Source organism: Eriocheir sinensis, chromosome 19 (assembly GCF_024679095.1).
Source record: "Eriocheir sinensis breed Jianghai 21 chromosome 19, ASM2467909v1, whole genome shotgun sequence".
Taxonomy (NCBI): Eukaryota; Metazoa; Arthropoda; class Malacostraca; order Decapoda; family Varunidae; genus Eriocheir; species Eriocheir sinensis.
In genome coordinates this window covers 17783585-17796305 of record NC_066527.1, presented here as the reverse complement: position 1 = coordinate 17796305, position 12721 = coordinate 17783585, and the positions used below count along the sequence as shown (strand labels likewise).

Genomic DNA, 12721 nt, shown 5'->3' with positions numbered 1-12721 from the left:
GAGAGAGAGAGAATCTAGTCATCACCCCAAATCCATCTCTCTCTCTCTCTCTCCCCACTCTTATTTGTCCTTTTTTTTCCTCCCCTTACCCCTCCATTCCCTCCCTTCCCCCTCATTACCAAACTCTTCTTCCCTCTCATCCCTCTTTTATGCCTTTCTTCCTTTCTCCATCATCTCGGTTGTTCTGTTTTCCTTTTCTTCTCTCTCTCTCTCTCTCTCTCTCTCTCACCACTCCACTCTCTCCCACATCTTTCTACCTTTCTTTTTCCTCTCATTTATTAACTTTCTTTCCTTTTCTTTCCCCGTTATGCCTTTTCTCTCTTCCCTCTCGCCATCCCACTCTTCCTCTCTTTCCCTCCCTCTCATTCCCCACTCACTCATCATCCCACTGTATCGATTTTTCTCCTCTTTACTTGCGTTTTCTTCTCTTTCTTCCTCTTTCCTCTTTTCTCTGTTCTTCTCCCTCTTCCATCTCATCCCCCACTCACCCCTCTCATTCCCCACTCACTCATCATCCCACTGTACCCGTTTTTCTCCTTTTTACTTGCGGTTTTCTTCTCTTTTTTTTCTTTCCTTCATTCTTCTTCCCTATCTTCCATCTCAGCCCACTTATCCTTCCTCTCCCTCCCTTTCTTCCATCTTACCCCACTTATCCTCCCTCTCCCTCCCTTTCTTCCATCTCAGCCCACTTATCCTCCCTCTCCCTCCCTTTCTTCCATCTCAGCCCACTTATCCTTCCTCTCCCTCCCTTTCTTCCATCTTACCCCACTTATCCTTCCTCTCCCTCCTTTTCTTCCGTCTCACCCCATTACTCCCCACACTCATCCTCCCCCCTCTCCCCCCCAGGCCTGACGGAGTGTGAGTGGTACCCGCCGTGGCTGTGGATCCTGTGCATCGTGTTGGCCGTGCTCTTCGTTATCATGATGATCATTAATATCTTCCTCTGCTCCGCCATGACCTGCTCCTGCACCAAGAGCGAGGTCATCGAGAAGGAGCCGTCCATTATCGAGGAGTATGACCCCTACCGCTCCTGGCACGGCTCGCAGTACGGGTCAAGGTGCGTGATCATCGTCATCATTAGTCATCGGTCATCAGTAGGGTCATAGTTCATCATTAGAGGTCACCAGTCATTACTAAGAGGTCAAAAGCTGTCATTTTGAGGTGATCAGTCATCAGTAAGGTCATCAGTTATCAATAGGGGTCATCAGTCATCAGTAGGGGTCATTAGTTAGCAATAGGGGTCATTAGTTATCAATAGGGGTCATGAGTCATCAGTAGGGGTCATCAGTTATCAATAGGGGTCATCAGTCATCAGTAGGGGTCATCAGTTATCAATAGGGGTCATCAGTTATCAATAGGGGTCATCAGTTATCAATAGGGGTCATCAGTTATCAATAGGGGTCATCAGTCATCAGTAGGGGTCATCATCATCATCAATAGTCGTCAGTCATCAGAGGTCATCATTCGTCCTAATCATTATCATTCATCACGGTCAAGGTCATACTCCTGTCATCGTCAGAGTATTTTCCTTGGCAGGTCAAATTAGGTCAAGTCATCCGGTTATGTATTGATTTTTCTATCAATGATTTGATTTGTTAATTATTGGCTTGTTTTGTTTGTTCAGGTATTTGTATTTTTTTTTATCTATCCATCTATCTATCTATGTATCTATATATATTTATCTATCTCTTTATCTATATCTACATTTATTAATCTATCTATCCATCTATCTATCTATGTATCTATATCAGTTATCTATCTCTTTATCTATATCTACATATATTAATTATCTACATCTATCTATCTATCCATCCATCTATCTATCTATCTATCTATCTATACATTTATTTATCTATCTATATCTACATCTACATTTATTTATCTATCTATCTATCAATATCTACATTTATCTATCTATCTATGTATTTATATCTACATTTATTTGTATATCTATCTACCTATATCTACATTTATTTATCTATCTATATATCTATATCTACATTCATTTATCTATCTATCTACCTATATCTACATGTATTTATCTATCTATCTATCTATCTATCTATATCAACATTTATTTATCTATCTATATATCTATATCTACATCTATTTATATATCTACATATCTATATCTACATTTATTTATTTATCCATCTATCTATATCTACATTTATTTATTTATCTATCCATCTATCTATCTATCTTTAATGGCTGTCTATATATATTTTTTCATTGTTCAGTTCATGATTTTTTTTGTCCTTTTACTTTTGCCTTCTTTTATTCCTCCGCTTTCTCTTCTCTTCCCTTTTTCTTGTATTGATATTTTGCACATTGTTATTTCGCACTTTTTCATCTCTTTTCGTCTTTACTTCTCTTTTTCTCTTTTTTTCTACTTAATTTTGGATGAACGAAAAAAAAAAAAGGGTTTACTCACACGATACACGTTTTTTTCTTCAGTATTTCTTCTTGATATTTCTCTTCTGCTCTCTTTTTCTTCCTCTTCCCTCTTCGCTTTTTCTCTCCTTTTTTTTTTTTTTTTTGGTTGAATTTTATTGTCCACAAATTGTGTTCGCCGCCTCAGTATTCCATTCTCTTCTCTATTTCTCCTTTTTCATCTCTCTCTCTCTCTCTCTCTCTCTCTCTCTCTCTCTCTCTCTCTCTCTCTCTCTCTCTCTCTCTCTCTCTCTCTCTCTCTCTCTCTCTCTCTCTCTCTCATCGTTTTTTGAGAGTAACATTTATCAGTCCTTTCTTTTTCTCTCCCTCCTCTCTCCCTCTCTTTATTTCCTTACCTTTTGTCTCCCTTTCTCTCTCTCTCTCCCTTCTATCTCCCACTCTCTCCCTTCACTCTCCCTTTTTCTCTCCCTTCTTCGTGTTTTTCTCTCTCTCCCTCCTTTCGTAATCTCATTCCCTCCCTCTTTTCTTCTTCTCTCTTTCTTCCTCTCTCCTGTCTGTCCCTCTCTTTCTCTCCCTGTCCCCTGTCTTCCTCTCCTCTCTCCCTCCCTTCTCTCTCTCTCTCTCTCTCTCTCTCTCTCTCTCTCTCTCTCTCTCTCTCTCTCTCTCTCTCTCTCTCTCTCTCTCTCTCTCTCTCTCTCTCTCTCTCTCTCTCTCTCTCACGTTTTGCACCTGTCGGAAAAGAAAGCTTGGGAGTTAGATATTTTTTTTCTTTCTTTCTTTATTCTTTTGCCTTTCGCTTCACATTTCTCTGCATTCTTTTTTTTTTTTTTTGAGTGGTTGATTCTTCCCTCCTCTTTCTTATTCCTTCGTTTTGTTGTCTGTTCTCTGTCTTTGTTCTTGTATTTTTTTTCTTTTTTTCAACATTTTTTTTCGTTTTCCAAATTTACTCTTTTTTTCTTGTTCCAGTTCTTCCTGTTCTTGTTCTTGTTCTTTTTGTTCTTGTTCGTGTGCTCTTCCTCCTCCTCCTCCTCCTCCTCCTCCTCCTCCTCCTCCTCCTCTTCCTCATTTCCTATTCCAGTAGAAGGCACAGTACGAATTTCTCTCTCTCTCTCTCTCTCTCTCTCTCTCTCTCTCTCTCTCTCTCTCTCTCTCTCTCTCTCTCTCTCTCTCTCTCTCTCTCTCTCTCTCTCTCTCTCTCATACCTGTAATTACCTTAGTACAGATTTAGGTCAGAGTGGACAGCTTGCCTTCTCTTTCCTTTCCTTCCTTCCTCCCTCCTTCCCTCCCTCCCTCTCTCCCTCTCTTTCTCTCCCCCTCTTTTCTCCATCCCTCCTATTCTCATAATCCACTTCTTCAATTATGTTTCCTCCTCCACTTCTGTCTACCTCCCTACTTCCTCCACCTCCACTTCCTCCTCCTCCTCACCTCTTTTTTCCTTTCTTCCTCTTTTCCTCCTTTGCAGTCTTTTCTACTCATTCTCCTCCCCCTCCTTCTCCTCCTTTTCATCTTTCCTTCCTTCCATCTTTTCTTTCTTTTCTCCAATTCTTTTCTCACAATTCCTCTCCTCTCCCTCCTTCAGATTTTCTCTCCCCTCGCACCTTTCCCTTCTTCTTCCCCTCTTCCCTCTTCTGTTATCCTCTCCCTTTCATCTTTCCTATTCGTCCTCACGCCTCCCCTCGCCTCTTCATCTCACTTCATCTGCTCTTCCTCCTCTCTCCACTCCCCTCTTCTTTCCTCTTCATTCTCCTTCATTTGTTCTTCCCTTCTCTGTTTGTCTTTTCTCTTTTCTCTTCCTCTTTCTCTCTCCCTCGTCTTCTCTCTCCCTCGTCTTCTCTCTCTCTCGTCTTCTCTCTCTCTCTCTCTCTCTCTCTCTCTCTCTCTCTCTCTCTCTCTCTCTCTCTCTCTCTCTCTCTCTCTCTCTGTTTTAAATGTTTGTCAGGGATATTTTTTTTATCTTCCCCTCTCTTCTCTTTTTTCCTCTCCACTTCTTTTCTTCTCTTCTTTCTCTACGACTTATCTTTCATTTCTCTTCTGTTTTCTTTTGTATTTTCAGTTTCGTTTTTTTCATATTTTTCATTTTCTTTTGCCTTTCTTTCTTTTTCTTAATTCCTTTCTTTCTTATTCTTTTCATATTGCGTCTTCTTTTCTTGCGTTTTCTTCATTCCCATTTTCTTTTCTCGTTATTATCTGTCTTACCCTTCACCCCTACCCTCATCTTTATCATTATTTTCCCCTTCTTCTCTCTCTTTCTCACTCTTAAATGAAATGAGGAAAAGGAGAGTGGGAACAGAAAGAAAATACACAATAATTGAAAACAAAAAAATTACAAAAAGGGTTGAAAGAGGAAAAAAACACAACAGACAGGAAAGAGTCGCAGTGTGAAATGTAGAAGAGAAGGAAAAAGAGAAGTAGAAGAGAAGTTTTAATTTGTGTGAGTTGTTTGAGAGAGGAGAGATAAAGAATGTCTGGTGTCTGAGAGGAGAGAGAAGAGGTAGAAAAGAGAAAAGAAGAAAAGAGAGAGAAAGAGAGAGGCATCAGGACATGAGTAGTATGAAAGATAAAAAAAAAAAGAGAGTAGAAGAGAGAAGAGACAGTCTCCTTCTCCTCTTCCTCCTCCGTTTCATATATTTCTCTTTCTTCCTCTTTTCTTCCTTTACAATCTCCTCTTCTCCTCCTCTTCCTCTTCTCTTCCTCTACAAGAAAAAGAAGAGAAAAGGGATGTAGTGTAAGTAATGTGTGTGTGTGTGTGTGTGAGAGAGAGAGAGAGAGAGAGAGAGAGAGAGAGAGAGAGAGAGAGAGAGAGAGAGAGAAGAGAAGGGAGAAGAGAAGAGAGAAAATCATTTAGTGTGAGTGTGAAAAAAGAACAGAAAACCGAGATTGTGTGTGTGTGTGTGTGTGTGTGTGTGTGTGTGTGTGTGTGTGTGTGTGTGTGTGTGTGTGTCGGGGTGTTCACGGGTTATTCAGTATGGCCGCCCTGCCTCTGATGGTCTAGACGTCGACTTAATAATAGATGCAGGGACGACCAGGCTTGACTCCACCTGCCTTTATCTTGCCTTACCTTTCCCTACTTTAACTTACTTTATATTGCCCTGTCTTACCTTATTCCACCTTACACTACCTTACCCTGTCATTTTACCTCACTATACTTCAACCTATCTTTCGTTGCCTTACCTTTCCTTACCTTACCTTACCTTACCTTTCCTTTCCTTTCCTTACCTTACCCTACCTTACCTTACCTTATCTTACCTTACCTTTCCTTTCCTTTCCTTTCCTTACCTTACCTTACCTTACCTTACCTTACCTTACCTTACCTTACCTTTCCTTTCCTTTCCTTTCCTTACCTTACCTTACCTTACCTTACCTTACCTTACCTTACCTTACCTTACCTTTCCTTTCCTTTCCTTTCCTTACCTTACCCTACCTTACCTTACCTTATCTTACCTTTTCCTTACTTTATCTTACCTTATATTGCCCTGTTTTACCTTATTCCACCTTACACTACCTTACCTTGTCATTTTACCCTACTGTACTTCAACCTATCTTTCGTTTCCTTACCTTACCTTACCTTACCTTACCTTACCTTACTTTACCTTACCTTAGCTTACTTTACCTTACCTTACCTTTCCTTATATTGCCATAGCTCATTGTACCTAATCTTTTCATACCTTACCTTAACTTACCTTACCTTACCTTTCCTTACCTATCATTATATTGCCTTAGCTCATTTTAACTTATCTTTTCTTACCTTGCTTTACTTTACCTGATCTTGCCATATCTTACTTTATATTATCTTTCCTTATCTTTCCTCTCCTTAGCTTACTTTACTTTACCTTGTCTTTCCTTACCTTACTTAACCATATCATTCCTTTCTTAACATACTTTATCTTGGCTTACCTTGACCCACCTTACCTTCAATTCCCTTCCCTTCCGTTTCCCGTCCCTGCCATTGATTTCCCTTCCCTTGCCTTTCCTTCACTTCACCTTAATTTCCTTCATTACCTTACCTTACCTTACCATACCTTACCTTCCTTTATTTCTCGCTTCCTTACAGTCATTGATACTTGAATAATTATGAGAACCAGCCTTGACCTTCCCCTCTTTCCCCTTCCCTTCATTTTTCTTTCATTCCCTCCCTTCCTCCTCCTTCCCTTCCCTTGCTTTTTCTTCACTTCAATTTCCTTCCCCTCATATCCCTTACCTGACCTTACCTTACCTTCCCTTCCCTTCCATCACCTTACCTTACCTTACCTTTCCTTACTTTCCCTTCCCTTACCTTCCGTTCCCTACTCTTCTCTTCATTTCCTTTCCCTTCCTCCCCATCCCTTACCTGACCTTACCTTCCCTTCCCTTCCATCACCTTACCTTACCTTACCTTACTTTCTCATCCCTTACCTTCCCTTCCCTCCTCTTCTCTTCAGCTCCTTTCCCTTCCTCCCCATCCCTTATCTGACCTTACCTAACCTTACCTTTACCTGACCTTATCTCACCTTGCCTTTCCTTTCCTTGCCTCCTCCCATATTTTAATACCAAATGGAGGGACGAAAGGGAGGAGAATTTTTTTTACCTTATTTTCTGTTTATTCTCTTCCTCCTCCTCTTCCCCTCCTCCTCTGTTTCCCTTGTTCGTGTTGTATCTCGCCTTCCTCCTCCTCCTCCTCCTCCTCCTCCTCCTCCATTTAGTAATTAATTTTGCGCAATATTCCTATTCGTCCTTGTATGTGTTTGTGTGTGTGTGTGTGTGTGTGTGTGTGTGTGTGTGTGTGTGTGTGTGTGTGTGTGTGTGTGTGTGTATTGAATGGAGGCAGAGATAGACGTACATATATAGATAGAGAAATAAAACGAGAGAGAGAGAGAGAGAGAGAGAGAGAGAGAGAGAGAGAGAGAGAGATTGATAGCTGAGATTTGTGCTGTAAACTCATTCATGTGACCCAGAAAGGGGAGGAGGAGGAGGAGAAGAGGAGGAGGAGGAGGAGGTATTGAATCCTTCCTTCAGTGATTGACGGATGCTGTGAAGAAGGGGAGAACGAAGAGAGAGAGAGAGAGAGAGAGAGAGAGAGAGAGAGATGAGTAGGAATGTAGGAGAGAAGGAGGAAGGGGAAAAGTGAAGTAAGGAGAGAATGAAAGAGGGAGGGAAGGAGGAGGAGAGAGAGGGAGAGCGAGAGAGTGTAGGAGAGAGGTAGGGAGGAAAGGGAGAGTGAAGAAGGGAGAGAAGGAGAGAAGAAGGGAAGAAGGGTGGAAGGAATGTTACCATCTGTGTGAGATATTGAGAGAGAGAGAGAGAGAGAGACCTTCGAAGTGTGTATCTCTGCTTTATTCTTCCATCTTACTCCAGAAGTGTTTAATTGCTCCACATTTGTCTGTCTGTCTGTTACCTTTAAGTCCACTTGTATATTTCTCCACTCACTCCATTTCCTTCACTCCAACACTTCAATTCAAAACACACACCTGATACTCCAACTCCACTCCCGGTTTCTCCACTCTCTGTTTTCACCCACTCCACAACTGTTCCCTTCACTCCATCAATGTTTTTCCTTTGCCAGTTTTCACTCCACACACTTTTAATCAAGACAGACACCTGCCACTCCTTTCCACTCCCTGTTTTTTCTCTTTACTCATATTTTTCGTCCACTCTATTCCACTCCACTTTTATAACTCCTGTTCCCTAGTCACCCACCTTTCCCCTTTCACTCCCATTCTCGTCACCTCAAACACCTCCTCCACTCCACTCCATCGTTACTCCCATTCCAGTCAATAATCACCCACCTTTCCCTTTCCACTCCAGGTACTCCCTCAACGGCAAGGGCTACACATCCGGCGCCTCAACACTCAACTCCGCCCGCTCCGTCTCGTCCCACTCCGACCACTACGTAGCCGTCCACTCCCGCCCCAACTCCCGCTACTCCGGCCACCACTCCCTCAAGCACGAGCGGCCCCACCACCACCACCACTCCCGCGGGCCCCCCTCCACCACGGGCAGCCACTACTCCGGGAAATACTAATGGAGCTGACTGGTTGTGGGAGTGATGTGGAGTAAATGGAGAGAAAGAGAGAGAGATACAAAGAGAAACAGAGAGAGGGAGAGAGAGAACAGTTTTTTTTTATACTCCTATCAAGAGTGAATGTAAAATGAGAGATTTTTCGTTAGTGTGTAAAGAAAGAGGAATTAACAAAGAATGATTGAAAATAAAGCGAACATGTGGATGGAAGAAAGAAGAAAGAGAGTGGAGAGTTTAAAAGAAGTGGATTTTTATACAGCATGAACGAAAATAAAAATGGAAAACGAGAGTGTATTTATAGATATAGAATGATATCGGAATTATGAGAGAAAAAAATATGGAATAAAACTTGAAAATAATGAAGAATTACCACAAAACTCATATATACATACTAAAGAAGAGAAATTAAGGGAGACGTCCAAAGAAGAAATGAGTAAAAAAAAAAGAAGAGACAATAGTTGATGGAAAAAGTAGAAGAAATAAAGAAAAGGAGAGGAAAGAGAGGCAAAGAAAGAGAGATAAAGAGAAGTAAAACGATGGAGCTGTATCTCTCTTCTCTATCTCTCACAGCAAATTACTCCATTTACTCCATTCACTCCACCGTCTCCTCCTCCTCCTCCTCCTCCTCCTCCTCCTCCATCTCTCCTCCAGCTTCTCCTCCTCCGATTCGTCCGTTCTTCTCCGCCTCCGTCTTCGCCAAATGATATAGGTTCGTTTTTTCGTATTATTTTCGTTCGTAGAAAGTTTTTGAGTTGTTTGTTTATCTCCGTTTTGTATTGTAGAAAATGGAAGTTAGTTTTTTTGTGTGTTGGTTTGTGTCGTAGAAAATGGGGTAAACTTGTGTAATTTGTAACGGGAAAGTTTGAAAAGTAATCATTTGTCGCTGTCGGTATTGCAGAGAGCGTGTTGTCTGTACGTATCTTAACCGGTGTGTCTGTGTGTGTGTCTGTATGTGTGTCCCCTTATGTACATGTGTAGGTTCTCTATGTGTGTATGTGTACGTATTTTGGGTCTAGCGTGTACGTGTGTATTAACAAAGTGGTCGTAGAAAACGTTCTGTAGCAGTTGTCTAACCCATTTGACCGTAGCAGTTCTCAGGCAATCAGCAGGAATGAGGAAACAGGCAAGTCACCCGATGAAATTGAGGGAAAGAAAATGTGAAACGAGAAGAAAACGGTGAGTAGTATTTATCATTATTATCGTTACCATCGTTATTATTATTATCATTATTATTTACTATATGCGAGACTCAATTAGTAATACGGATAGTTAAATATGGGAAGGAGATACTGTAGAGTTTTACAGAAGTCGGTCGAATCGATGCAAACAAACGAAGTGAAAGAAGAAGAAACAGAGTGAAAAATAAAAGAATAAAAAGTGAATGAATATGTAAACAGATGGGCAAGAGAATATATTGTTGACACTTAACATACTGAAGAGCAAATGGCTGCTTCAAAGGACAACAGGATAAATTTACAACTCACCCATTAACTAAACTTGAAAAACTAATAGAAAATGTTTAGGCCTAGCTCCTCTGCCTTCAACAACTGGACACACAAAAAATTAAACCGAAGTGTATAGTTTGGGAGTTGAACAAAAACGTAAAGCGTGAGGCCTAGTTTCGAAAAGAAGTAAGAAAAAGGAGAGACAGGAGGGCGCCCCACATTTTTTCGCTCACATTGTTATTCGTGCGAGCATTCCACAATTCCCCGGAGTTTGAATGAGGAAGAAAAAAAAGGGACGAAGAGGAAAAAAGACGAGCATTAAAAAGAGAAAGGCGAACTGGAAACTGTTACATCGACTGGAGGAAAATGTTAAATGAGAGAGAGATAGAGAGAGAGGGGGAGAGAGAGAGAGAGAGAGAATAATAGGCAACCCAGAAACAGTTTTTGCACCTCAATTTCTTTTTCGTTTCCCGGGCACGATGGAATAGAGAGTGGGAAGCGCACGCGATGCAGAAAAAAATGAGGAAGGCAAATAAGGAAAAAAAGAAAGATATGTGTTGTGAGCTGCCTTTCCCTTTTTTCTTTCCCTGCGAGATGAGCGACTGTGATAATTTCTGAATGTGTATTGGATGCTGGAGTTTTGATTTGCTTTTTTTCACTTAAAGGTTAATTAGAACGTTTTTTAATTAAAGTGTATATGAGGAGTAACGAAGAGAGTGTTTTGAGGAAGTGTAACATTGAATGGATGCTACACGATATGGAGTTTGAGATTTTAAAAGGATTATTGGATGCCCGTGATTAAGTATTTCGGGATTAATTAAACGTTTCTAGGTCAATAGGAAGAGTAATTTAGAGTTTACTGATGAACTGAAATGATTGGATGATTCGGAATATTGAAGAATTGAAGCGTTGAATGGATGCTGAACGATATAGAGTTTGAGATGTTGAAGGGATTATTGGATGCCCTTGAGTAAGCTTTTCTTGATTATTTAAACATTTCTAGGTTTATACGAAGAGTAATTTAGAGTTTACTGATGAACTGAAATGATTGGATGATTCGGAATATTGCAGAATTGAAGCGTTGAATGGATGTTACACGATATGGAGTTTAAGATGTTGAAGGGATGATTAAGTATTTGAAGATGAATTAAACGTTTCCAGGTAAATACGAAAAATAATTTAGAGTTAACTGATAAAATGATTGGGTGATTCGTAATATAAGTGTAAAGGATGGACATATTTTTTTAGATATTTATTTGAAAGCATGATAACCGTGATCTCTTGAAGTTAAATTGGTAGCAAGGATAGCGTTCAGAGATTAATAATTATAGTGATGTGCTTGTTAATTACAGAAACGATAAAGAAAAGATATGTAAATTTCGCAAAACAATTCTTCAGTCGGTGCGTATAAGTGAGTTTGATATGATAAGAGTAAATGATTATAGTGATGTGCTTGTTAATTACAGAAACGATAAAGAAAAGATATGTTAATTTCGCAAAACAATTCTTCAGTCGGTGCGTATAAGTGAGTTTGATATGACAAGTGCAGCAAAAATGATAGTAACCTGGATAGCGTTCTTATGTAAATGATAATAGTGATGTGCTTGTCAATTAGAGATACGATAAGGAAAATATAAGCAAATTTCGCAAAACAATTTCTTCAGTCGGTACGTATAATTGAGTTTCATACGTCAAGGGTAGCAAAAAGGCTTTCACAATTATTAGTTTTTTCACATGATACAAGGTCAAAAAGGATGATTGGAGAGACAAGTACTAAAAAAGAGCCGTAAAAATGTTCCGACGTCGCTTCATGAATAATTCTTTAGAGTACAATCTCGGGCGGAACACGTGTTAAAGTAGAAGTCAGAGTAACGTAGAGCGAGAAAAGTGTAACGGAGCTGGAACATTTAATTATAGAAACGTGACGAGAAAAAATGGTTAGTACGTTATGCATAGTTGATGATGTCTTGGGAACATGACTATACACTTCATTAGGTATTGCAGACGTAACAGAACTTACTCAGACATTCCTAAACTAAACTTCGAAACTAAAGATACAAAACGAAAATAATTAAGAGCAGTTTTAAGAGCTTTGATACTTTTTAATATAAATTCACGGATACTAATTTGAAACATAACCATTAGTGCTACATAGAAAAAGTGGTATATATAACTCAAACATTCGTGCTCGTAAGACTAGAGATATGAAAGTAAATTAAGTAAGTTACACGCTTTTAAAAGAGTTGTGAATCTTTTGATACAAGTTCGCGGATACTAATTAAAGCATAACCATTAGTGCTACATAGAATAATAGTATATATAACTCAGACATTCGTGCTCACAAGACTAAAAATATGAAAGTAAATAAAGTAAGATATATGCTGTTAAAAGAGTTGTGAATCTTTTTAATACAAGTTCACGGATACTAATTTGAAACATAACCATTAGTGCTACATGGGAAATTAGTATGTAGTAGAAAAATAGTAAAAAGTAGTAATAGTAACCTGGACAGTTTTCTTCAATATTTAAGTATAGTATTGAAATTGTATAGACACGTAACAAAAGAGAAATCATATATATCGTACCTAGAGTTTTTGAGATACTACACATCACATCTTATTTAATATTTCAAGCGTAACGAAAAAACTTTAACACAAACAACCTCCACGTGACTGAAGAACGTAAAGAAAAAACAGTGACACATATATTCGTAAGCTTTTTGAGATTACTGCACATCCTTTTAAGGATTTCACGCGTAACCAAATAACTTTAACACGAATTTCCATGTGACAAGAGAGAGAGAAAAAAAAAGAAGCATAAACTACATGAAAAATAAGAAATACGGTAAAACTTTCTCAAACAACTTCATGAATAACTTTTAGAAACA

General features: G+C 39.5%; 1 protein-coding gene across 1 annotated transcript in view; it reads left to right on the top strand.

The window, feature by feature from the left end:
* Window positions 1-12721, top strand: part of LOC127000827 (uncharacterized) — a gene marked incomplete at its 5' end in the record, with an annotated part of 85820 nt that overhangs the window by 68060 nt on the left and 5039 nt on the right. Inside the window, 2 exon segments of the mRNA XM_050864885.1 lie at window positions 847-1057; window positions 8176-12721. The exon segment at window positions 8176-12721 is cut by the window's right edge and continues 5039 nt beyond it. Coding sequence (XP_050720842.1) covers window positions 847-1057; window positions 8176-8392 — 428 coding nt within the window.